Raw genomic sequence first — 27,109 nt, forward strand, 5'->3', positions numbered from 1 at the left:
TCTACAACATCTGGAAGATCAAGAGATATCTGTCTGAGCACTCCACCCAGCTGCTAGTCCAAGCTCTTGTCTTCTCCAAGTTGGACTACTGCAACTCGCTGCTCGCTGGTCTCCCAGCATGTGCAACCCGCCCTCTTCAGAGGATTCAGAACGCGGCGGCCCGCCTGGTCTACAATCTACCCAGATGCTCCCACATTACCCCGCTCCTCATCTCCCTACACTGGCTTCCAATCACGGCCCGTATCAGATTCAAGACCCTGGTACTGACCTTCCGAGCAGTGAACAGGACTGAACCCAAATATATCAAGTCTCTCCTCCAGCCTTACACCCCCACCCGCCACCTACAGTCTTCTTCAGACAACCGCCTGATGGTCCCACCGCTCAAGACCACCCGGTCTCAACACAAGCTCTTCTCCTGTCTGGAACCCCAGTGGTGGAATCAGTTCCCCACCTCCATCAGAGACACTGACTGTCTCTCCACCTTCAAGAAAAGGCTCAAGACGCACTTGTTCCGGGAGTACTAATGGTACTTAGGAATGGTTTGCTTGACCCGATGTTAGTTTCCTCAAGGATCACAATGTCTCTTGCTTGGAGACTTGTTGCTCTTGTGGTTAGTGGTAACTGAGTTACATTTTTGTAATCGCTGTGATATATTGTTTTTATTGTTGCTTGTTTTTCCACAGGAACACTTGCACTTATAGCGGTTAATGTTGTTTAATTGTAACTTGTTTAACTACATGCTCTTATGGTTCTTCCCATTGGCACTTATTTTGGTTGTTCAAAATATGTTCTTCATGTTTTGGCTACTCGCAATATTTTTGGGGCTATCTTGTTGTTATTATCAGTGACCTATGCACTTTTGTAAAGCTTTCTCTTGGAAGTGGCTTTGGATAAAAGCGTCTGCTAAACGAATAAATGTAAATGTTTAAGCACAGTTTGATAATCATGACAATAAAGTGATTAATTACAAGTGAGTAATTAAATATATAATAATCATGATGAACGTGATTAATTACAAGTAGTTAGTACAAGTAGTTATAATAGTTTGACATATTTCATGGTCATGGTTTGTTCTTCTGTATGGTATTTTGAAAGTTACCTGAGTTCTTCCAGTGCTGATTCTCGGGTGATCTCTCTCCAGCTCTGAGGGATTTCACCTAAACCAGCAAATTTGAATCCGTACTTCTTCTCCCATTGAGACTGAAATGTACAAAGGAACCATTTCCAGTAACTCTGATTGCTACCATCTGCAGCGATGCTCCAACGATTATATGGTTTACCAGCTTCTCTGTATTTCTTGTAGGGCCAAACACCAGTCTTATACCTGAATGAAGCATTGCTGTTTACAGATGTGGTGCAGAACTCAATAGAAAAATAATATGTATCTTTCCAAAACTGGCCTGACTGAATTGAACCTTGTTTGACTTTTCGTAATTGTACATCTCGCTTTTTATGTTACTTAATATTTGATGAATAACACCATCACTGAAATCTCTACCTTCACCTTCATTCCCAGTGATATATCTGTTGACACTGTTTGTCACTTGTTGTGTCCACTGATTCATACAGTTTACTGGATTTTTGTGGAACAAATGCAATGAATCCAGTGATCTCCACCACGCTTGGTTTACGTGTTTTTTAAAATCCAACATAAATTGGCCCTTTTCACCCTTTTCACTTCTAAGTGAAGTATGTCTCTATTTCACCTTTCAAGGGATTGTAAACTTGATCAAAATCAACAATCAGATCTTTGTGATTCACGACCTCGATGACGTTGCTGTGAAGTTGATTGAGCAACTCGTTCTCTTTATCCAGTGCATGTTTTCTCAGTTTCCAGGACCATTCAGAAACCTTTTTTTCCAAATCACTGTACACCATTTCAAATGTATTACTGAAGCTGAACACAAAGTTCTCCTTCAAAAGACCATTCCATAGGTCCCTGATCCGTAGTTTTACTTCAGATAATGTGGAAAATCTACAGCCTGACTTCCACTTTGCAGTGGAGAGCACCTTGTTCTTCAGCTCCTGAACGTTCTGGCTGTAGGAGGGGTTGGGAGGGGCCATCGGGGGGTCTCCCTCTAGAAGGCTCTTGAAGTAGAATACGTGACGTTTTACATGAAACTGGATTATATCACCAAAGCCAGTGACAGAGTCAATTTGCTCCTCTTTAGCTGCAGTTACAGCCATAGCATCTAATTTCCCCAGGAGATGTATTCTTCCCTCCATGTTTTTCTCGCCGGCTGAGGCCTCTGCAACATTCTGGTGCACAAAGATGCAGCTTGGTGTGATTTTAACTTGTTTCATCCTCAAGAATGCCAATCATAGCCAAGGGGTATCCGTAAAAAGACGCACGGACAGACGGACAGTCAGGAAAATCAGAAGGCGCACGCAGAGCTCTGCGAGGGCTCTACGTGGACACGCAGAGGCCATTTTTTGACGGAGGGGGCGTTCCTCGTTTTTTTTTATTAGCAATTTCAACAAAGTCAAATGCATTGCAGTTTACAAGATACAAAAAGTAAAAAAAAAAAAACATCATTTACGTTCGGAGTAAACATGTATTAATACAAAATAACATAACTAAAAAAATCATGCTAGGGGATATAAACCATTACATTAATATATTTAAACTACTACAGATTTTTACTGTTTTAATGGCCTTTTGTTTAAGAGAATTTTTTATTCAAAAAATACACTGTCTGAGCTCTCCGTTCAAGGCAATAAAGCAAGGTTTTCTTCCCATGAATTTGCATCTATGAATATGATACTTGGCCATAATAATAATAAGATTAATTATATATACACAGTTGTTTTTCCTGGAACTGTCAAAAAGCCCAAACAATACATACTTCCAGAATAAACAAAAATCAGCCTCAATACTTTCAGTAATAAACTTACAAAGATTTTGCCAATATTATTTTACAATTGGACAATGCCAGAATAAATGCACAACCGTTTCTTCACATTCATTACAAAAAGTGCAAACAACATCAATGTCTTTCTTAAATCTTTTCTTAATATAGCTTTTTGCTGGATAACATTTATGGATAAGTTTAAAAGAAATTTCCTTCACTTTATTTGTGACTAAATATAGATTAGGTAAAAGCCATACATTCTTCCAAACAATATCATTGACAAAACGATTCCAGTAAGGAATAACATAAGACACCGTAGTTATATCTCTCTGAAACAAAGTTCTAATAGATCTATTATTATTTCTACCAGTATTGGAAAAGCAGGTTTTGCCTATAGGGGAGTCTGTAACAGGATTATGCACAAGGGGACAATTTTGGAGTGTAACCCTTGGCTGAGATTTAAAAAGCATACAAATACCAGAGGGTATTGCGCCAAAGACTTTTGCATAATCCCCAGGTGTGACTGGAATCCTGTATTTAGCAAGAAACTCCTCATAAGTGAAAGGACGACCCTTCTCATTAAATAATTGATCTACCCGCAAGATATTATTACAGACCCAATTTTCCAAAAAGAGAGATTTGTGTTTATATAAAATATTCTTGTTATTCCAGATCAAATAGTTGTGAGGAGAAAAATTGTGTTTGTATATGAGAGACCAAGCCAAAAAACTTGTCGGTGATACGCAGATAATTTCACAGGAATTTTGTCAATGTCATAGTCACAAGCAAGAAAAAAGTCTAAGCCACCAAGATTAGACAACACATGGAGAGGTATCAAATTCCAAACTGAAGAGGGGTTTCCAAAAAACTGTTTCAGCCAATTTATTTTAAAAGTATTATTTAAAGTACCGAAATCCAATACATTTAGTCCACCATTTTCATAGGAATCCATAAGAACAGTCTTTCTTATATAATGTGTCTTATTTTTCCAGATGAAATTGAATATCATTTTGTCTATCTCCTTTAGTAGCTTATTATCCAGATGCAGGGCCAAAGCTGCATAAGTCAAACGAGAGAGACCCTCTGCCTTAGTAATCAATACTCTACCTCTCAATGATAAATCTCTTAATAGCCATTGATTAAATCTTTTTTGAGATTTTTTAATAACAGGGGAAAAATTGGAATGACTTCTCTTATATTGGTCTTTGGTAACTACAATACCCAAATAGAGAACTTCATCTTTAACTGGAATATTGTAAAGAGAGGAGGAAGTGCACTCCTTGATAGACAGAAGTTCACACTTATTAACATTCAAATGTAAACCAGACGCCTCTGAAAAGTCTTTAATTGTTTTTATAGCAGCAGGAATTTGAAACTGATTCTTCAGAAATAGTGTGGTATCATCTGCCAGCTGTGTCAATAGTAATTCACTGCCAAGTAGAGAAATACCTTTCACAGCATTAGCTTTAATATGGTCAGCCAACAGCTGAGCTACTAAAAGGAAGAGATAGGGGGAGGTAGGGCATCCCTGCCGTATACCTCTAGACACCTCCAATCTAGGCGATGTGCCGCCTGTTAACTGAATAGAACTATTACTATGCATATACAAAGTTTTAATAGCCGTAGAAAAGTAATTACCAAATCCAAACTTTCTCAGAGAATGCAAAATAAACTGATGCTCCAAAGTATCGAAGACCTTGTAAAAATCCAAAAACAAAATAAAACCATTATCATCAATCACGTCTGAATAATCCAAAATGTCCAAAACCAGCCGAATATTATTTGTAATATGTCTTTTTGCCATGAAACCAGATTGTGTTTCATCAATAATAGAAGTCAACACCATCTTGAGTCTTTTAGCCAAAAGTATAGCTAGAATTTTATAATCACGCAGAAGTATAAATCGGCCTTGACTGTCCGTCGGTCCGTGCGTCTTTTTAAGGATACCCCTTGGCTATGATTGGTCCGTATTAAGAACCGCTTGCGTCAGGGGCGGGGTTGCCGTGACCAACAAGAGAACAGAATCCTTTGACCGCCATTATTGTAAGTTTTTACAACTCTTATTTCAGCTAAACAGTACATGTAAATCAGCATCTGAATTAAAATGTGACGAGAAATGGGCAGTGTAGTTGCTGAAAATGTGCTTATTTTATTGATGAAATGGTTCATTTGTTCATCTGCTCCGACCTTTCGATAACCTAGGTAGCATCGCAGTGCAGCGTCATCTACTGTTCTGCCTGTGAATTGCTTTCAGCACGCAGAGCCGTTGGAGTAGTATAAATTCAACCAGTCCGTCCGACTCCGTGCGTGCGTCTGTCCGTTAACGGAGACGCAGAAGTATAAATCGGCCTTTAGGTGTAAAAGGGCACATCTTAGTTAAATGTACTTATGTCTTAGTTAAACTTCAGAAGGATAACTTTACTCCACTCCACCTAGTAATTAGAACGTGATTGTGTTTAGTGAATATTACTAAATGTGTTTGAGTTCAGTTAACATCAACTGAAAATAACTGGAGGAAGCCAGCTGCAGTATAAGTAAAACTCAAATACTTTTATACTGACACACAATATGTTACACAAAAATATATAGGTACAATATTAAAGAAATGTTGGGTCCCGAAGACTTCTACACAGTACTGTACGTTATGAGATATCACCAGGGAAATAAAGCAGTAACTGACTCAAAATCGAAATAAACTTTCATTTATTATCTTTTCTTGGATTTGTCTCTACGTGCCATGGTCAGGAGATGCTTGTTCTGCAGGGTTGATAAGTAACCCGACCTTAGACCAGGAACACATCAGTTATGAAGCCAACATGACAATCAGAGGTCCACATCCAGGATTACATCATTCATTACTGAAACACCTGAAGACCCCAAAACTCCATTCACAGATTAGTACATTCTCAATTCGTTCAAGTAACACTAACCTTTTACACATTTTATAAAAGCGGCTGATCTTTTTATAACGCAATACTCCCATCTTTGGAGAGAAATTGTAACTGCTGCACTTAGATAGACAACCCATGAAGATATGAAGTCAGGGATTAAAGAACTTTAGGAATCCTGTGGATGTAGAGCAGCCAAGCACGGCTCGGTAAGGGAAGCCTGTCATTGGTCCACCTCTCTGTCCAATCACAGGCTCCGTTACTCTTTCAGCCAGGTGAGCAGCTGAGGGGTGTAGTACGTGATGATGATGTCAGCACCTGAAACAGAGGCAGGAGCAAAGGCCTGTTTTATAGGAACTGAAATCACAACATCACATTTAAGAGGGAGATGAGAGTAGGGAGGCTCTCTCTCAATCTCCCCCCATTCCCCCTTCCTCCATTTCCCCCACCTCCCTCCCCTTTCCACCCCTCCCTCCTCCATCTCCCCCCTTCACCACCCTCCACCTCCCCCCAGCACCCCTCCTCCTCACCTGCTCTGCGGAAGGCGGTCATGGCCTCGGTCACAGCGGTGCGCAGATCGAAGGCTCCGGCCGCGGCCCCGTGCCACAGCATGGCGAACTCCCCCGACACGTTATACACTGCCAGGGGGTGGTGAGGGTACTGCACACACACACACACAGATTATACACTGCCAGGGGGTGGTGAGGGTACTGCACACACACACACACACGCACACACAGAGCCTTGTTGACCTCACAGACGCTGCAGGGTGCAGCATGGCCACTGTAACAGGGTGAGAAGAGAGTACTGACCTTGTCCTTGACTTCCCTGACGATGTCCAGGTAGGGCAGGCCAGGCTTCACCATCAGCATGTCTGCCCCCTCCTTCACATCTCGCTCCTGACACACACACACATACACACACACACTCATGATGAGCTCACAGCGTCCACAGCCACACACACACACACACTCATGATGAGTTCACTACACACACTCACCACAGCTCGTAGTGCCAGGCCTCTAGCACCAGGGGGCAGCTGGTAACACCGTCTGTCTCCAAACGCTGGCTTGGACTGAGCTGCATCTCTGTGGACAGACGCAGCAGAGCTCAGCTCAGCACACAGGTGATACAGACACAGGTGTCTGGACCAGAAGCATGCAGGTGTTACAAACACAGCTGTCTGGACCAGAAGCATGCAGGTGTTACAGACACAGCTGTCTGGACCAGGAGCATGCAGGTGTTACAGACACAGCTGTCTGGACCAGGAGCATGCAGGTGTTACAGAGACAGCTGTCTGGACCAGGAGCATGCAGGTGTTACAGAGACAGCTGTCTGGACCAGGAGCATGCAGGTGTTACAGACACAGCTGTCTGGACCAGGAGCCTGCAGGTGTTACAAACACAGCTGTCTGGACCAGGAGCATGCAGGTGTTACAGAGACAGCTGTCTGGACCAGGAGCATGCAGGTGTTACAGACACAGCTGTCTGGACCAGGAGCCTGCAGGTGTTACAAACACAGCTGTCTGGACCAGGAGCATGCAGGTGTTTACCTGAAGGGCCCGTAGTAACAGGAGGCAAACTTAGCACTGTAGCTCAGCACAGACACCTGAGGAACAGGAGAAGACAGGTAAGAACTTGATGGCACTCTAAACAAAACCGCTCCTACCTTGTTACTGGACACTGTCCTCTCTGCAGTCTCAACCTACCTTGTTACTGGACACTGTCCTCTCTGCAGTCTCAACCTACCTTGTTACTAGACACTGTCCTCTCTGCAGTCTCAACCTACCTTGTTGCTCATGTCGTTGGACACCAGCGCCTGTTTGATGGCTCCCACTCGTCCGTCCATCATGTCGGAGGGAGCAATGATGTGGCACCCTGGAGGACAACAACACTAGTTACAGGTGTATTCCTTTAGTGGACGCTTTCCTCCAAACAGAGCTTCCAGAAAGTAGAGAATCAAGGATCGTAAGTTTGAGAGCCCCGTTTCAGGAGCGTTTCGCTAGAGTCAAGGAATGTATGGCTGTTTTAGGGGGAGGTTCGTTAACTGTTCCAGACTTTACATCGTCATCGGTGTGTTGACATGGGGGCGGGTATTCCTTGTTTGGGTGGAGGGAGGAGGAGGTGTGTGTGGGCAGAGAGAGGAGGGGGTGTGTGGTGGAGGGAGGAGGGGGGACGTGTGGGCAGAGGAGGGAGAGTAAAGTTACCCGCCCTGGCGTAGGCCACCGCCACCTCCGCCAGGCGCTCACAGCTGGCAGCGTTATCCAGAGTCCCGTCTTCACGCAAGATTCCTTGGAAAGACGAGAGAGCAGAGATAAAGTCTTAATGTCTCTGGGAGGTGAGGGAGAGGAGAGGAGGAAGTGGAGAGGAGAGGAGGAAGTGGAGGGAGGGGTGCTGGCTCACCACAGTGTCCGTGGGAGGTGTAGGGGCACAGGCAGACGTCGCAGGCCAGGACCAGATCTGGGAACAGCGACCGCAGCTTCCTCACAGCCAGGACCGCCGGGGTCGAGTCACAGTCGGCGCCCGAGCCCCTCTCATCCTGGGGGTCAAAGGTCATGTCAAGTTTTGTCCAAGGCGGGAGAATTTGAACCTGCAATCACTCGATCTGCGGTCAGTTGCTCTAGCAATGAGCTGCACCCATCTGACTTTTACAGTAATCCTCTCAACACTGCTGTATGTAGTCAACATTTTAAAACATTCACGCTGTTCAGAAACTGATCAGATTATGTTACATTTGATTCATTTAGCAGATGCTTCAAAGTGATGTACAAACATCAAGAGTTCAGCAGTAGATGAAGGTGATCAGAAGAACATTGTTATTCTAGTTTTACCTTTGCAATGCTTGCAGGCACTCCAAATATCAGTACACACTTCAGTCCGTTCTCTACGAGCGGCTTTAACATGTTTTCCAGCTTGTTCACCCCGTACCTGAGGACAGACACCTCACACACGTCAGACAGAAACACCCCCTCTTAGAAACACTCCCACTCTTAGAAACACCCCCTCTTAGAAACACTCCCTCTTAGAAACATCCTCTGTTAGAAACACTTGTTTAAATGATTAGTAGTTCATGTGGATCTTCATTATCTATAAAAAAAAATTGTTTTATAATAACTTCCTAAGATGTGACCTGTGGTGAGCAACATTCTGCGTGTGATTACTAATATCTGACCTAGAACACTCACAGTCATTGAAAGAGTTACACAGAGACCTTTTTAAACCCCTGACTCTTGGTGTGTCATGATTTCAAATCCGTCTTTGTGATTAGTGATCAAAAGGTTTTAAATAATCCAGTGACTGTGGAAGGTTATGAGAGCTGATGTGGTGTTGTGGCCCAGGTTATGAGAGCTGATGTGGTGTTGTGGCCCAGGTTATGAGAGCTGATGTTGCGATCACTGTTGTCAGAGATGTGATCACATGTCACATGAAGGGGAGTCAATGGCACTCATCTCTGACTCGCTGTTATGCGGGAAATTCAGTGTGTGCATCCAGTGTGAGCATCCATTAATGTGGAGGGAGGAAATGGGACAGGGGGAGGGAAGTGAGGGGAGGGAGGGAGGGGAGGGAGGGAGCCAACGTATTCTCTGCTTATCTTCTTCCAGGCCTGACTCAGGCCTCACCCTGTTGACTGTCTATCTGGGGGCAACACCCTGACCCTCAGGTCACACTGTAGACACTCATCAGCTGCTGCTCAGACAGCAGATCCTCTGTTCAGACGGTGGTCGTGTACCTGGCCTGTCCCGGCAGACTGGCAATGGGCTCCACTGCATCAGGACTGTCCCTGTGTAGGAGAGAGAGGGAACACAGCTCATCCACAGCTCATGGCTGTGTTTGTAGCAAAGCACAGTTACACGTGACCCCACATGCTCAATGTGTCTGGGTAGGCACAAAGAGTTATGTGTATTTGTAACATTGTACTAATGGTGTTAATATTGCAACAACTGAAGTTATTGTGCCCTGTGTCTGGTAACTGAGAGGTGGTTCCTCTGCAGTGTTCCTGGTAAATACAGACCATGCCAGGACTCTGAAATACTGTTAGAACTCCACACTTCTGATCCTGAACTTCTGCTCTACTTTCTACATGGTGCATTCAAGCATACACCTGCTGAACCAATCAAATGTGATGAACATGTCAAAGTGAATGTAGCAGAGGAGCCTTACGTGACGAAGATGGGGTAGATGAGGTTGTCGGGAGTCAGGTGGGAGGCGCAGGTCTGCCAGGATCTGAGGGTGGGGTGGAAGTACCCACTGTGGAGGAGAGACTTTACCGGCTGCATGGTGGTCCTGGGGGCAGACACAGGAAATGTGTGATTGTTGTGATTGGTCCAAACTGATCTGGATCAGCTGGAAATCTGGATGAATGGGTGAGTCTTAACAGTTGTGGCCACAACCAGTGTTTCAGGATGAAGTATTTGCAGCTACAGAGTGGTTGGAGTTGTAGCGCGTGATAGAAAATGCCTGCTCTTTTCCCATCTGTTTCCAAGGACGACTTCCCAGATGGTTGTGTGAAACAAATCAACTGACAAGTCGTGTTAGGTGTCCAGATGAATTCTGCAGAGCAAATAAAACGTGACCTTTCAGATTCGTTTGGATCCCAGGCAACAACTGATAAGTAACTTAATAGCAGAAGACCAGCCTGCTGTCTAGAACCACACACGGGGAATTAGACTTCATTCTAAACCTGAATTGAATTGGAGTTTGTTAGGGCTCCTCTTGACTGCAATATAGCAGAATCTCTGACAACAGTCGATTCAGCTCTCTGACTCCGGTGTTTCTTCGCTATATCTTTTGAAATCAAGCTATTGCCTCGGAACAACCCCTAAGTACGTGCATAGTAGAATGTTTCGCGGCTTGAATTTGTGACGAATCTGGTGATAGAGGCAGACTGATGGGTGCACGCACCGTTGAACCAGTTATTTCGGAAACGTGTAGGGACACAGCACATTCTTACGTTTAATACAGAACGGAGAGAAGGCATGACAGCGCAACATTCTCGCCTTGAACAGGCGGCATAAGAGAGGGTTAGAGAGATGTAAGATGATTGCGACAGAGTGAGAGAGAGACGGAGAAAGATTTGGCATAAGACCCCACGTTTTTGAGACACAGGAATGTGACGTTGTTTAACACAGTTCTGCTTCGTTTCCCTCACCACCAAATTAAATGACCAAGCATGCGTGAACTTGGCTCGTCAAAACATTGCTTAACTGAAATTACGTTTTTTCTTACAATGTTTGATGTGAACGCAAAACGTGTAGCATACTTTGATGCCAGTCACAATAACATAGAATGATGAACAATAACAAATATACATCTTTTGACAAACAAACATTGAATCAAACAAAACTATTACTACAACATGAACTGTATGGAATATTATTTTGCTGTAAGAAAACTCGAACTCATTCAGACTAACAATAGTGAGGATAATGGATTAGTTGGCATTTCTCATCACCCAATATACTAGTAAAACGTACTGTAAATGTAATGTAAATGTATTAGACTATAGTCAGAATGGTGACCAATTCAGTTACTAGCCAAACTACCACTTCGACTTGCTGCAATGACTAGTTATATACTTGCTTGCAAACTTTTCCCCTCATTGATGTAACTATTAAAGTATGTTTCTCAATTAATAATGCTTCATAACAGCCACTAATTACCCACGAATAAATGAACACACGTTAGTTGTCTAACCTTTGTACAATTCGTCCTCTTCAAAATGTTCTTCCTTGAAGAAGTCAGAGAAACTGTCGGCCACCGTACACAGCTGTGATATAGTACGTCTGAGATCTCGCGATGAAAAAACCGGAGGAAGGCTGAGGACAGGAAAAACATTCGGAAGATGAGTCGTTGCTTGATAAAACCGAATCAAAATACTCAAGTCTCATGAAGGTAAAATTACATATTGAGGTTTGGACTACGCCTGAATGCATATAAATACATGACTACATGCAGGGTGTGGTGGCGTTACGAAGGTAGTTGGCTAGCTGGCTAACGACAGCACTCTCACTAGCTAGCTGTTGTCGCTAGCCATTCAGGCACTATCCTCGCGTTAACGAACATTTTACTTGTGTGACCTAAGCTTCTGCTTTAGCTCGTATATTTTAAGGTAGACTTGCTGTCTACCAATATATGCGAACGAACTGTCGCTAGATTTTGTTCAACCCTATGAAAGGGTAACATCTTGCTTGCTTTGCAATCTATCAAGGTACATTCAGCTTATTCATAATTTCTTCAACATTTTGTTCAAATGTAACAAGAATGATCAACGTCTTCTGCTAGCTGACGTACTTTTAGCTGACAACAGGTCATTTTAATACGTTTCTTTCAAATAATGATTTCTAATATGGACGTGCATATTTGCTTTGACAGGCTGAAGTGTGGTTGGAGAAAGACTACAAGTCCCAGAGACGCCCACGAAGCTCTCCAGCCATCTGAAGCTTTCACCTGTCACCCTCACCTTCCCGCCCTACTAACCCCTCACACAACTTCAAAGATGTGAATTCTGGGACCATCTGCGTCCACAACACCTGTCCTAGTCGAGGACGCCACCTGTGACTCCCAGCTCCGACGTCAATGTCCCCACCCTACGCCCAGAGCCCCCCCTCCCCCCCGCGCTGGGCCAGTGACTCGCCCCTAGTCCGTCCCTGAGAGAGAGAGGACTCTGCTCTCGGCCCCCCCTCCCTCCCTCCACCATGTTGTTCTCCCTGCGTGAGCTGGTCCAGTGGCTGGGCTTCGCCACCTTCGAGCTCTTCCTCCACCTGTGCGCTCTGCTGGTGTTCAGCGTGCTGGTGGCCCTCCGCGCCGACCTCTTCGCCATGAGCTGGTGGCTCGTCTTCGTGCCGCTGTTTGCCGCCGACGGCCTCAGCACCTACTTCACGGCCATCGTATCCATCCGCCTGTACCAGGAGAACGAGAAGCGGCTGGCCGTGCTGAGGCTGCTGTGGGTGCTGACGGTGCTGAGCCTGAAGCTGGTGTGCGAGGTGCTGCTGTGTCAGAAGCTGGCGGACCAGGAGCAGGCCAGGGAGCTGTGGTTCGGCCTCATCGTGTCGCCGCTCTTCATCCTCCTGCAGCTGCTCATGATCAGGGCCTGCCGCGTCAACTGACGCCCCGGGGAGGGGGGGCGGGGGAGAGGATGACCCCCTGCCGCAGAAGATCCAGGTTTATACACACGCACGTTTGTGTGGACTGTGTTAGGTATGTTGGGAGTGTCTTTCGACTGAGTCATGGATCTCATTCCTCTCCTGCCCGCCATCTGGTCTCTGAGCAGAACATCTCTCCATGCTGTAGCGTGCATGGCTCTCCCCTGAACATTACTGCTGTTCATTAATACTAAGTGTGTCTGGTCTGTGTGTTGATCCTAATGCCCAAGCATGCACTCATTGCCTATTTTTTTTTTCCTTCAAAGAGCCATTCCTGATAAAAAGGACTCGTTTTGGGGGACTGATGGGATAGGGAATGGAGTTTGAGCGAATGGAATGTTTTTTTTAACGTGTAACTCGACTTGCACCAACAATATTATTGTTTGTCTATTTGCTTGTTTTTTTGGTACCTGTGTTGTATTATTGCTGTTTATATACGTGTAAATAAACCATCAACATTTAACCTTGTTGAGCTTATCATGTTATTTTGATCAGTTATTCCATAAGAGATTTCTTTTTTCCATTGTTTGTTATAAATGCTTCAATCCATGGGATTTTATCAATTAATCAAATGTAATCGACCTATCTGCCCCATTGTTCGTTTGTGATTAAAATTCTGCCACAAGATGGCGCTACTTACGTTGAGGACCGTCTGTGGAGAGTGACTTGGCCCACTTGGCAATTTCTAATTCCTTATGCCAAAGGCTTAAGTTATAAAAAGTTGAATTTCATCGAAGGATAAACTTTACTCAGTGAGTCATAGCTAAAACGACGTTATTATGGGTAAATATAATTTGTTAGTTTTATTTGACATGACAATTTTAGTAAGGGACACATCAAAATGTTGTAATTTACTGAGACGTGGGAGTTAAGTGTAGGGAGGGTTGCTCATGTTGTCTGTGTTGTATTCCTGTCATCGGTGTTGGACCTGTGGACCTGTTCAAGTGAACTTCCGCCTCGTCCTGTAAAAGCCCTACTGAAACAGTCTGGGGAATATAGCAGTATGGGTTCATTCATTCATTATTCAAAAGTTATGAAATCTTTCAACAGTACTCCAATTATCTGTCCCTCTCTCTTACTCTTTATTTGTCTCTCTTGCTCACTGTCTCTCTGCATGCAACCTACATAGATTTTCATGGACCATAAATATTCTCGTGCATCACAAGCACGGTACAGCATTGTGCACGCTCTTCTCCTTTGCCCTCGTGCGAAGAGGCTCATTGGGATTCTAAGCTGGTAGTGACTGTGCCCTGATAAATGTTTGATGAGAAACAATATAATCTCCTACTAGCTGTACCCAAGAATAGAACTCCGTAATACCGCCTAATTTATTTCCTAATGTGTTTATCCCAGTCGGATTATTCGTAAGGCACCGGCATCATAGACGTAGCTGCTGAATTAACGCGAATTAAACCCTTAAGTGACTGGGTTGGTCCACAAACAGCTATACCGTCACATAAACGTGGTGACAAATTCGACTCACACAGCGTCTCGTCCTCTTATTTTGAAGCTGTGTTATAGTTAGATTTTATGTGTGTAATGTAAACCTCACCCTTCGAAGCGATGGTGACATTTGTATTGTATAAGACTACAAACAACGGGTGGGACGAAATATAATCAATTCACTGAAAGGGTTAAACAGTAAAAAGGGGTGGGACGTAGATGCTTGATTGACAGGTCGTCCTTGCCTGCTCAACAATAGAAATGGGAGGAGATGTAGTTAGGGGGTGGAGCAAGATGTTTAGAGTGGGAGTGTCTTAATCGCTATGACCAAATGAGGTTGCTCCTTTAGTCCTTGGGAGGCGCGGCTTTGAAGACTGGAGGATGACGTTGTAGGTTTACAGGTGCGGAGGGCGGGGCTGGAGACCCAGACAGAGGAGGGAGGGAGGAGGAGGAACCCAAGAAGGCAGAGAAAGACCGAGGTGATGTATGTGTGTGTACGGTAGGCTACTCGGCGCTGCAGGTACAGCGAAAGACACAGGATATAGGGTTCCGTCCCAGCCCGGGGAACAGCTTCTCCCTTGCCCCGGAGACGTTATCCTCTCGTTCCACAATGTCTGGCGGAGAGATACGTGTCCTCCGCCAAGAGGCTGGCCCGGAGAGCCCGAGGATGCCGGCCTGGAAACGAGAGATTCTCGAGCGGAGGAAAGCGAAGGGTGGCGGAGCAGGAGCAGGTGCAGCCGAGCCGTGCCCTAGTGCGAGCTCATCGCGGGTTAATGGCGAAGTAACGGGAAACGGCAGTGGCCCCAAAAAAGACAATGAAGGCTGCGCTGCCGCTGGTCGGAACTACACCGTCGCCCCAGCAAGCCAGCACTTTGCAGGCAAGCGTGGCAGCAGCACCATAACCTCCCCGGAGCTGTCGCCGGTGAAAACAAACAAAGACCCCTGGACTGCCACCGACGCTAACGACTCTGCTGAGAGAACGGCGAGGGAGGACGGGGGACACGAGAGCCTGGTTCTGCAGGACAGTCTAGGCCCCTTGCAAGAGAACCCGTTCATCAAACTGGAGAAGGAACGGAAGAAACGGCAGGATAGAGATAATGCCTCTCGTCCGGTTCAGCACATACTGGAACTGTACGGGAGTGTTCCTGGAATACGGACTATACGCGCAGAGAATATCATTATCATCGAGTCCGACCCGGACTATTTCCCGGATACGAGTGGACTCAAATCTACGTCTACGCTTCAGCAGAATGGAGTTGGTAATTATAGCTCCCTCAACGACCTCTTGGACCGGAGAGGCAGTGCGGTTACCGAGATACGGGCGAAGGAAGTGGTCATTTATGACACCGCGCTGAGTAGGAGCGAGGAGAACTTGAGCACGCTGGGTCGTCCGGGTTATGAGGGATCGCTCGAGACGGGAGACGGTCAGGGCATGGTGAGCCGCATGCTTCAGAAATTCGACAGCAACTACGGCAAACTGCAACCCAAGTCTCGCAGCACAGAGAACCTTCTGGACCTGGAGACCAGCAGTGCTAACAGGTCGAGGTCCCGACCCAAACCACAGCCAGATCTGGTGCCAAAGTACGTGTCGCACCCTCAACCGGGATCGCCGGTCCACAGCCTCGTCCGACCGGGCTGGTCCTCCCCCGTCCTCCAGGGCCCCCTGGCCCCCCGGGACTCCGCAGGGGCCCCACAGCCCCCGTCTCCCTCCGGGTCCAGGCCCGTCAGGGGGGGAGGCTGGGAGAGTCCCGAGGCAGCCTCCAAACCCAAGGTGCCATCATGCTCTCCAGAGATCCGCCGCGTCCGTGCCGAGTCCCCCTCCCCGGCCTCCCCTCCCTCCCCCAGCTTCGAGATCCGCCCAGCGGCCCGCCCAGACCTCTCCCAGCTGCCTGCTGGGGACATCCAGGCCCGGGCCCTCGCCAACCTGCGCCTCCAGTCCCGGAACTCCTTCACGGTCGTCCCCAAGCGCCACGCCTCTGCCCCGGGCAGCACGGCCCCGCCCAGTCCCGCCAGACCTCGCCCCTCCCCCGGAGTGCCAACGCCCATCTCCCCCACGCCCCTCTCCCCCATACCCAGCCCGGAGGCCTCCAGCAGAGAAGAGGAGACCATCCCAGTCTCCCCCTCTCCAGACCTGTCTCCCCCTGCCTCCCCCACCGTCACCCCTGCCTCCCCCACCTCTCCCCCTCCCTCCTCTCCTCCCCCAGAGGCCCCCCCCTCTGAACACCTCCCCATCACCAACATAGACGACATTGACGTGGAGCCCGGACCCCCCTACCCTAGCCCGGTGGTCCAGAAGAGGAAAGGAAACACCTTCACTGTGGTGCCCAAACGCAAGCCCCAGCCCCAGCCCCAAGCCGACCCCCAGCCTCAGACCGACCCCCAGCCCCAGCCCACATCCCCCCAGCCCCAGGAGGAGCCCTCTGGAGGGGCAACACCCGCCTCCACGCCCCCCCCTGCCCCCTACGCCCAGCTGGGCTCCCTGCTGAAGAAGCGCTACCCTGCTGTGGAGGAGATCGAGGTGATCGGAGGGTACCTGTCACTGGGGCGCTCCTGCCTCTCCAAGACCAGCTCCACGGGCAAGAAGGTGAGCAGACCCAGGGCCAGGAGCTGTCCTGATACACCTGGTATAGATGTTCCACCTGTTCTACACCTCTGATGCACCTGGTATAGATGTTCCACCTGTTATATGGGACAGCTATACCTGTTAGTGGCTTATGTCGCTGTCAGACCGCAGCAGCCTGTTTCATGCAAAGCGACTGATGAACAGTGCGTACGGAAAGAACAGAAGTTCCACAGTGTTGTTCCATTTAGCGGTGGTCAGAGTCATGGTCTGGTCACAGTCTGTATTTACAGTTGTTGTTGCGTTGTACCTAGAGCAGATTAAACAGGCTGAGGGTGTGTGTGTGTGTGTGTGTGTGTGTGTGTGTGTGTGTGTGTGTGTGTGTGTGTGTGTGTGTGTGTGTGTGTGCGTGTGTGTGTGTCTGAGAGGGTTAAGACATGCTTGAGGAGTCTCTACCTGACAATCCCATCAAGCTGTCAGCAGGTCCTGTGCTCCTGCTGCTGACCAGCTCACCTGCCCGCCTGCTCACCTTCTAACCTGCCCAGAGCTGGGAGACCCAGGCGCCTCCTCTCACACACGCTCTGTAAGATGGCTGTTAAGGGACAGCTTCACCTATGACCTCAGACGTTCCTGGGTGTTGCCTGGAGGTTGAATTGCAGAGGAAAAACTCAATTAGCCTGCCTGCAGCAAAAGGGAAGTTTGTGTCTCTTCCTGGTTACTGAAACATGGACGTGTAGAATACAGTGTTCGGTACACACCAGTGTTACATGTTACATGTTTTAATTGAGCAGACGTCCCTCGTCTCTCAAGGGAAGAAGCTGTGGATTTCTGTGTTTATGACATTGTGTTTACAATACGATCTAAATATGACCTGATGAGGGCCAGCCCAGTTTAAACAGATACGGCCATTACCTTCTGGGTTTTGATTACCAGACGTGAATCTAGGCCACGAGCTGTGTGTGTCTCCACACACACCTGGACTACAGCTCTGCGCTGCTCTAATCCTGAGTATTACCTGTCCTCTCACCTGCCTGGTCACGCCTAGCTCTGTCTGAGTGTGTGTTCCTGTTGATGTGTGTGTTCCCAAGAGTGTGTGTAGGTGTGGTTGTCTTTATGTGTGTGTGTGTGCTGTCAAGAGACTGTGAACACTGGCCTTAATGAGGCCAGGCCCCTCAGAAGCATTCAGTGTTTTTGTCTTTGTCCTCTGTTCAGTTCATTATACCCACGCTACGTGTGGGCTCCACCAAATTCCCTCTTTGTTGTGTGTGCGTGCTTGTCCTCCTGGTCATCTTTTCAAAGCGGCCAAGGCTCTGGGTAGAAACCCAGGGCAGGGCCACATGCAATTACAAAAGCATCAAGGGCAAGTCTATATGTCATTTGTGTGGAATTTGTTGGCCCTGTGTTTTTTTTGCGAGTCTGGTTTTCTCTCTGCGTTTAGGGTTGGGTTTGTGAACGCAGTGTTTCCATACAAAATGTTTTAACAGGGGAACGAGGAGTGCTTGTTCTGTGACCAGAGGGGGAATGACTGGCTGTCCTGAACGTGAGGAGGGAGGGGAAACTGCTCCATCTGGCAACCCTCCTACAACCTCTACTTCTGAGTGGACCTTCTCACTCGCTCATATACGGCCTCTCGATTCTACTCAAGTGTTCATCTAACAGCAGAAGTGTTCGTTTTGCTCAGAGGGTTTGTGTTCATGTTGCTCAGAGGGTTTGTGTTCATGTTGCTCAGAGGGTTTGTGTTCATGTTGCTCAGAGGGTTTGTGTTCATGTTGGTCAGAGGGTTTGTGTTCATGTTGGTCAGAGGGTTTGTGCTCATGTTGGTCAGAGGGTTTGTGCTCATGTTGCTCAGAGGGTTTGTGTTCATGTTGTTCCGCTCTCGAGATGGAGATGGACGTGTGTAAACATCCCAGGTGTTAAATTGATTAAATGTTTTCTGAGTTCTGACCTCATGGTGGCTGTTCCAAGGCCCGTCCTGAGGGTGGTATCTGAGGGGGGTATCTGAGGGTGGTATCTGAGGGGGGTATCTGAGGGGGGTATCTGAGGGGGTATCTGAGGGGGGTATCTGAGGGGGGTATCTGAGGGGGTTATCTGAGGGGGGTATCTGAGGGGGGTATCTGAGGGGGGTATCTGATCCTGGTTTTGGCCGGGACAGTGTCTGTGGCCTCCTCTCTCCCTCCTCTACCTCCTCTCCTCCTCTCTTCATCTGGTGGTGAAGGAATGACAGCAGGAATTACGACGCGCTATGTAGGTCAAGAAGAGTCTTTGTGCGTTCTGCTGCAGCTCTGATCTGCACGAGGAGAAATCCAGAAGAGCTTCTGTAATGTCTGGAAGACCGGGGCTCATGCAGGGAAGGGACGACTGTGCTGTCTATTTGTTTACCAGGCGTGTTTTAACGAGGGCATGTCCGCTAAGAATCCACTTAAGTAGCAACACAGGATGCGGCTCAGAGAGAAGGGTACCGTCTGTGGTGGCATAGCTCTGTGGTGGATGGACATAGCTCTGTGGTGGATGGACATAGCTCTGTGGTAGATGGACATAGCTCTGTGGTGGATGGACATAGCTCTGTGGTGGATGGACATAGCTCTGTGGTGGAACGTTGCATTGCAGTTGAAGATGTTGCATGTTCAAATCCCCTTTGTACTGTGAGTCACTTTGGATAAATGCTTCTGTTCAGTGAACACGTTACGTCACGAACAACAGGTATCTTACGGAGGGCTAAACTTGGCATCTGTTGCCCGTCATACTGTAGAGGTTTGTTCTCTACACATCAGTGTTTATATTAGACGTGTACCTTCCACCCACCCTGCTGCAGAGATGTGTGTGTGTGTGTGTGGCTCCCCTCTCTGTCCTCACACACACACACACACACAGCTGCCAGCGAGACGAGGAGGAGCTGAAGTGGTTGTTTTTGAAGGCTGGTTTTCTCTGGGACTATTTATAATGGGAACGGGAAGACAGGCTCATGCGCTGGGAAGTCAACAACCAGAGATCATGGAGGGAGAGAGAGGGGGAGGGCAGAGCAAGAGAGAGAGAGAGAGAGAGAAAGAACTAAAGAGAGAGAAGAGAAGGAGAAAGAACGAAAGAGTCTGTTTTCTCCAGTTCTGTCTGTTTTCTCCAGTTCTGTCTGTTTTCTCCAGTTCTGTCTGTTTTCTCCAGTTCTGTCTGTTTTCCCGGCAAAGTACCGGTGCCCCACTCAGCCCAATCACCTGTAATGGATACAACAGATTATTTCTGTAATGAGGTCTACCTGTTCAAGTTGACGGCTTGAAGCTTTGGTGGCTGTGCCATTCTGATGGGCAGCTTGTTCAGACTGCCTGCTGTGAATTCAGGCTAAATAACCTTCATTCAAACGTTAAGCAAGCTGCTTACACAGTTTGACCTAAATACACGCAAACTATTTTCCTGGCGTTAACACACAAGGTAGATTTATTGGCAGGCGGTCTAGGTGTGTGTACTGTAAGCTCTGATCTCAACACAGCAACTTGGAAACGTTTTAATATCTAATGATCTTGTGTTATAAGCAGACATTTTATCCAAAGGGAAACTTGAACCGGCGACTTCTTGATCTGCAGTCAGGAGCTCTAACCACTGAGCCAAACCGTTTACTCTTCTAGGTACGGTCTGTCTCCAACTTAGACTCAAGTCACCTGTACAGGTGTGTCTGATCTGGTGTTTGTCTCCACTTCAAGCTGCCACATCACAGCAGGAAGGGGCTTTCAGGGGTGCGTCGCTAAACATGTGACTCGATCCGGTCAACAGACCCTTTACCCAGAGCAGGTGCACCTTGCAGAGATACCACAGGTGTAAAAGTCCATCCTGTTTAATTATTTACCACCCGGCAGCCTCTCCTCACACCTCACTTCCTCTGCTCATACCTCACTTCCTCACACCTCACTTCCTCTCCTCATACCTCACTTCCTCTCCCCTCACTTCAAGCTTGTTGTCCCTATCACTAGTGGATTTCACCTATACAAGGTTGTGTGTGTGTGTCATTCACCAACATCTCCATCAGGAGCTACACAAAGGTGTGTGTGTGTGTGTGTGTGCTGCATACTCCCACACACACACACACACACACACACACACACACACACACTCTCTCCCCAGTCAGTTCTGTAGACCCTTGGTGTGTAATTAGAATTCAGCCACTAAACCCCACTGTCATACTCATGTTTAATTCAGGCTCCCCCTTGTGTGAGTGTGTGTGTGTGTGTGTGATCGCTCGTATGTGTGACAGCGAGAAGGAGAAAGTGTGTGTGTGAGAGCAGGATGGAGTGAGGTTTGTAAAGGAAGCGCAGCGAGGGCGGAGCGAAGAGTGAGTGGGTAGACAGAACAGCATGTATTAATACCAGCCCTGCTCTGCTCAGCTCTGCTCTGCTCAGCCCTGCTCTGCTCAGCCCTGCTCTGCTCAGCCCTGCTCTGCTCAGCCCTGCTCTGCTCTGCTCTGCTCAGCCCTGCTCTGCTCTCCACCTCAGCCCGCCTGCACCTGCAGGTCACGTACAGCCGTGGAGGTCAGGCCTGTTAGCCTGGATATGTGTGGATGTTCTGACCTCACAGGATGAAGATCACCGAGCACTGAGAACATGGCTGTTTTGTGTGTGTGTGTCAGTATGTTGCTTCTATTCTCAGTCTCCCATTCCTGTTGGTTTCATATCCTTTTAGTGGTTCGTCTAGAACCCGTTTCCTCTCTCTCTCTCATTGTAGTACATTGTAGTTACTGTAGGCACCATGCTTACGTGGTAATATGTTGCCTGATTAGTGAAATGGTTAACCTTAATGTAAAGTGTACCTGTTGTGACTGAAGGTATAGCTATGTAAACCATGTAACCTGTATGTCACATGACCTGGTCACATGACCCTCTATGGCTGCGTATCCAAGAGCTCCGCAGGAAAACAAACACTGTCTAGGATCTGCCCTCTCCTTTACTGTGGCTCTCTCTCACACACACACACGTCAGTCATAACTCCCAGCAAGAAAGGCTAATCCCACCCTGGTAACAAGGAGACACTTGTTGGACTCTCTGTGGAGGTGTGACGCGCTCTCTTGAGACATGCTCAGTAAACAGAGATTTTGTCTCTCTCGCCCACGCATCCAGGGGAGAGAGAGATTCCTCCCACACGTTGGAGTGTGTGAGTGAGTGTGTGTGTGTGTGTGTGTGAGTGGACACACATATCTTCCTGCGCCCCCCCCTCTGTGCTGGAGTGAGAGAAAGAGAGCGCCCCTGCTGGTCTGGCAGTCTAACACGAACCACCATCTGGTCAGTCTGCCTAGCTGCCCCCCTGACTAGCTGCCCCCCTGACTAGCTGCCCCTCTGACTAGCTGCCCCTCTGACTAGCTGCCCCTCTGACTAGCTGCCCCTCTGACTAGCTGCCCCCCTGACTAGCTGCCCCTCTGACTAGCTGCCCCTCTGACTAGCTGCCCCTCTGACTAGCTGCCCCTCTGCCTAGCTGCCCCCCTGACTAGCTGCCCCCCTGACTAGCTGCCCCTCTGACTAGCTGCCCCTCTGACTAGCTGCCCCTCTGACTAGCTGCCCCTCTGACTAGCTGCCCCCCTGACTAGCTGCCCCTCTGACTAGCTGCCCCTCTGACTAGCTTCAATGACACGGCTCTGGCATTCCTGCTTCTCTGTGCCACAAGCACACACACGCATACACACACATACACACTAACCATAGAGATGCACACCCAGACACACAAGCCAGCAAACACACTCACTACATTGTGTGTGTGTGTGTGTGTGTGTGTGTGTGTGTGTGTGTGTGTGAGTGTGTGTGTGTTTGTGTGAGTGTGTGAGTGTGTGAGTGTGTGAGTGTGTGAGTGTGTGAGTGTGTGAGTGAGTGAGTGAGTGAGTGAGAGAGACTAGGCAGCTAGTCTCCAAACAAGGACAGGACATGCTGGGTGGCCTGGCCCGACTCCCATCGTATCTCTCGCCTCTTCACCATAACTACTCTCTCTCTCCCCCCCCTTTTTTCTCTCTCTCTCTCTCTCTCTCTCTCTCTCTCTCTCTCTCTCTCTCTCTCTCTCTCTCTCTCTCTCTACTTTCCCTCTCTCTCTCTACTTTCCCTCTCTCTCTCCCTCTATTCTCCCTCTACTCTCCCTCTCTCTCTCTCTCTCTCCCTCTAATCTCTCTCCCTCTACTCTCCCTCTCTCTCTTCCCTACCTCCCTGTCTCTCTCCTGGTCTGTTTCTCTGTCTCTGTAGTCTCTCTCTCCGCCTGATAGGATCACCAGTGTTTAAAGTCTTTACGGAGCCTGTGTCTGCCCCCAGCAGCAGTGAGACCTCCTCACGCCTTCTTCCTCACTTTGGTCGCTTCCGCCTAGTTGTGTGATAATTGTGGAGCAGTGACACAATCAGGTCCTGTGTGTGTGTCTCTGTGTGTCTGTGTCTCTCTGTGTGTGTGTGTGCAGCTCTGAATGGGGAGAGCCAGAGGCCTGAATCGGCCTTCTGTTGGCCTGTCCCACAGCCTAGAGACAGGGTCGTCTGCTCCATAACAAACTGCTCTCATAGAGGAGATGTCTGGAGGGGAGGGAGAGGAAGAGGGGGGGGAGAGAGAGAGTGGGAGAGAGAGAGACAGAGAGAGAGAGATGCAGTGGACGAGAAAGAGAGGAGAAGCTACTCACCAGCTAGCCTGATTTATTGATGCACTTGTTTGGCACGGAGAACGCTTTTAAAACAGGACGTTGGAGGCCGGGGGAAATGCCAGTGAAGGAGAGCGGGGAGTGAGGAGGGGTCAGGAGGGAGTGAGGAAGGGGTCACCATGGCGCCAACATTAAAAATTGTATTTTCAAATCTGCGGTGCTGTGGCCAGGAGCTGGAGGGGTGGAGTTAGTCAGAGTGCTGCTGAAGAGCACACCAGTCTGGGACAACAACATGATTCATCCCTCAGGGGTTTACTGTCCCGGTGTTCATTACTGGTGGGGGGGGCGGCCATAACAAACTGAGCTGTCGCAAGGCACCGCCCTCACGGGGGGGGGGGGGGGGGGGGACTGGGGTAGGTAGAGGCTAGGGTAAGGACTGGGGTAGGTAGAGGCTAGGGTAAGGGCTGGGGTAGGTGGAGGCTAGGGTAAGGACTGGGGTAGGTAGAGGCTAGGGTAAGGGCTGGGGTAGGTGGAGGCTAGGGTAAGGGCTGGGGTAGGTAGAGGCTAGGGTAAGGGCTGGGGTAGGTGGAGGCTAGGGTAAGGACTGGGGTAGGTGGAGGCTGATCCTTGTGATGGAGATTAGGGCAGATTTAGAGCAGGGCCTGGAGAGGGGAACCTCCATCGACTGACTGCTGAGACATGAAACACGTGTGTGTGTGTGTGTGTGTGTTCGTCCGTGGTAGTGAGTGTGCATAGTATTCACTATGGGAGCAGTTCAGTGGCATGCCTGTATTAAACATCCTTTCGTCACCGGTCAAATATTATCTGAAGATAATCTAATAAAGGCTTAATGGTCTTGAGTTTCACTCTGGCTCTCAAACCATGACTGTTCGCGCCTTGAAAGAGAGCGGTCGTGTCCCCCATGTTGACAAGCTCTCTCGCCCCACCTTCCTCACGGCTCTGTGTTTGCTCTGCTCTGAAGGCTTGCCAGAGCGAGATGTCTAACAAGCTGCCGACAGGCTGAGATCAGCCCGGTGCTGCCTCCCGCTCTGGGCACCAGCAGAGAACATACCTCACTCACACCACAGGACGATAACTGTGTTAGTTTAACAGTTTTCTCCAAAGTGACCTATGCTCACCAGTAAACACCCTGGTCCTTCCAGGTCACATGAGAATGTTCCGGGGTCGATGAACTTCTGGACCTGTCACATGCACATTTATCTGTATCTTTCAGGTATTACAGTGGTACTACGTGATGCAGGCTGTCTCCAAGACTGTCATAAGGAAACAAAATAAACATTTTAGTGTTCATGTAGTGATTAAGTTATTCATTAATCATTTAGAATGCACCGTCAACTTTTTATATGCGCGTGTTTAGTATATTGTGTGTGTAGCTGTTAGTGTATATTGTGTGTGTGTGTGCGTGTGTAGCTAGTAGTGTATATTGTGTGTGTGTGTGTTTGTGTGTAGCTAGTAGTGTATGACTGTGAGGAAGCTCTTATTATTTTTAGCTTCACCATGAACATACATCACTTCCTGTCACTACATCTACCATTGTAGATGTAGTGACAGGAAACAAGTGTCAATTTGCCTGATAGTAAAAATAACTCCAGTTGTCATGCTCTTGTTAATGCCTAACTGGCCGTGTGTTCATCTCAGGCTACGCTTTTATCCAAACCAGCAGCCTGTCGTTGCAGCAGAGGTTTGAACAGTCAAATGTTGGTTGAACAGTCGAATGCTCTCACACAAAGCTGAATTCTCCCTGAGCAGCCATGTCCCTGCCGTGTTTGTGTTTCGTTTTGTCCTCCGAGAGACTCAAGACCTTCTCTGTTCCTCAGCTGAAGATCTCCTTCAACGAGTCGAGCCTCCAGAACACCTACGAGTACCCGTCAGAGAGCAGCGTGTGGGACAGCGGAGAGGAGGAGGAGGAAGAGGGGGAGAAGAGAGGAGAGGAGGAGGAGCCTCGTAGTATCGTGGGCCGCATCCACATCCCCCGGCCTGGGTTCAGCAGCTCCCCCTCTCACCCCCCCAACAGCTCTGGTGAGGAGGGGAGGGGAGAGGAGAGAGGAGGAGAGAGGAGGAGAGGAGAGAGGAGGAGAGGAGAGAAGAGGAGAGAGGAGGAGAGGAGAGGAGAGAAGAGGAGAGGAGGAGAGAGAGGAGGAGAGCAAAAGAGAAAAGGGAATGGAGTCAGTCAGGACAGGGGTCAGGCTGAATTTAGCCGGCGGAACAAAATCTATTCTTATGGAAAAAGAGTAGGTAGATAAGGCAGAATAATGAATTTGGTCCAGTAGCAAAATGGAACTGCCTCTTTGAGCTTCTGTAGGAACTGAAATGAGTTGTGTAGAATGGGAGACACCTACTGGTCAGTTAGAGAACTACAGCATTGTCTAAACAGGTCAGTGTAGCATAACGACTAACTACAGTTACTGCCTCACACATTATCTGATTTCGCCTCCATAAAAACAAGCATCAGTCGTAAACAATAGCTCTGTTGATAACCTTGGTTGTACATTGAACACATCCAGCTGGCAAGGTCATCCAGACTCCTAAAGGGAACGGCCGTCTACCGCCCTGCTCATTTGCATGTTGTGAAACGTTTGAATGTGTGACTGTTCTGTGTTTCAGACCTGTCCAGTTACACGCCCAAACACACGGTGGATTTCAACACCTGGCAGGAACACAAGCTCGATGACCTTGCGTACCAGGGGGACGCTAATTCCCAGCGCACACAGATCTCAGAAGATGTCATGGTGAGGAAGAATTTTACGTAATCTACTTTTTACATTTGATTTATTTAGCAGATGGTTTTATCTTAAGCGACAAACACAGGTACCACTATCAGAAACAATAAATAATTGAACAAATCACTGTCAATAGCACAAGAGATACAAAGTAATTGTATTTTACATTAATAACTTTCTCTCTCCCTTTCTCCACTCCTCTCTACCTCATTTTGTCTCCTCTCCCCTCTCTCTCTCTGCTCCCCCCCCCCTTTTTTCTCTCTCTCTCTCTCTCCTCTCCTCTCCTCTCCTCTCCTCTCCTCTCCTCTCCTCTCCTCTCCTCTCCTCTCCTCTCCTCTCCTCTCCTCTCCTCTCCTCTCCTCTCCTCTCCTCTCCCCTCCCCTCTGTCTCTCTATCTCTCTCTCCCCTCTCTCTCTCTTTCAGCTGACTCCTGCAGACTGCTCATCTCTCTCGGACTTCGGCAGCGAGCCCGCTCTGTACTTCTGATCCAGCTGGACTGAAACACACTCACATTCCAAAACCGTCTAAGCACTCCTCTCCATCACTCTTCCATCAGTTTCAGCCCCAGACATCAATCAATGATCACAGATAACCCCGAGCAGCTGGACTATGCTCTTTGTCTGATCGGTGCATCTGTCCTCCTCTGTTCTCCATGTTGCTCTGAGGAACCTTGCTTTGGACTGACTGAGTTTGATTGTTAGGGAAGGTAGTTACGCCACAGAGCAGTTTGCTCCCTGGTCCGGAATACTCATGTCCAGCTCCAGTCTGCCTGCCTCAGCACTCCATCACTCCTTCTTTCCATCTCCCTCCGCCACTCCCTCCCTCCCTCCCTCCCTCCCTCCCTCCCTCCCTCCCTCCCTCCCTCCCTCCCTCCCTCCCTCCCTCCCTCCCTCCCTCCCTCCCTCCC

General features: G+C 48.2%; 3 protein-coding genes across 3 annotated transcripts; 2 read left to right on the forward strand and 1 right to left on the reverse strand.

Annotated features, from left to right (window-relative positions):
- Positions 1 to 5,538: 5,538 nt before the first annotated feature.
- On the reverse strand, positions 5,539 to 11,576 carry alad (aminolevulinate dehydratase). The gene is made up of 12 exons (XM_084693953.1): positions 11,434 to 11,576; positions 9,901 to 10,023; positions 9,470 to 9,520; positions 8,571 to 8,667; positions 8,143 to 8,278; positions 7,947 to 8,030; positions 7,529 to 7,617; positions 7,293 to 7,348; positions 6,741 to 6,828; positions 6,553 to 6,639; positions 6,271 to 6,400; positions 5,539 to 6,058 (listed from the first exon to the last, which is right to left on the reverse strand). Exons 2-12 carry the CDS (start codon positions 10,014 to 10,016, stop codon positions 6,000 to 6,002), a joined length of 993 nt encoding a protein of 330 aa, XP_084550079.1. The 5' UTR covers positions 10,017 to 10,023; positions 11,434 to 11,576; the 3' UTR covers positions 5,539 to 5,999.
- Positions 11,513 to 13,344, forward strand: tmem203 (transmembrane protein 203). The gene is made up of 2 exons (XM_084693954.1): positions 11,513 to 11,631; positions 12,112 to 13,344. The coding sequence occupies exon 2, from the start codon at positions 12,435 to 12,437 to the stop codon at positions 12,843 to 12,845; it is 411 nt and encodes a 136-aa protein (XP_084550080.1). The 5' UTR covers positions 11,513 to 11,631; positions 12,112 to 12,434; the 3' UTR covers positions 12,846 to 13,344.
- Positions 13,345 to 14,763: 1,419 nt separating this feature from the next.
- Positions 14,764 to 27,021, forward strand: tprn (taperin). The gene is made up of 4 exons (XM_084693952.1): positions 14,764 to 16,908; positions 25,300 to 25,501; positions 26,087 to 26,211; positions 26,626 to 27,021. Exons 1-4 carry the CDS (start codon positions 14,935 to 14,937, stop codon positions 26,686 to 26,688), a joined length of 2,364 nt encoding a protein of 787 aa, XP_084550078.1. The 5' UTR covers positions 14,764 to 14,934; the 3' UTR covers positions 26,689 to 27,021.
- Positions 27,022 to 27,109: the final 88 nt, after the last annotated feature.

The sequence above is a fragment of the Hypomesus nipponensis genome, chromosome 27 (assembly GCF_054491055.1).
Source record: "Hypomesus nipponensis isolate SF chromosome 27, ASM5449105v1, whole genome shotgun sequence".
Taxonomy (NCBI): Eukaryota; Metazoa; Chordata; class Actinopteri; order Osmeriformes; family Osmeridae; genus Hypomesus; species Hypomesus nipponensis.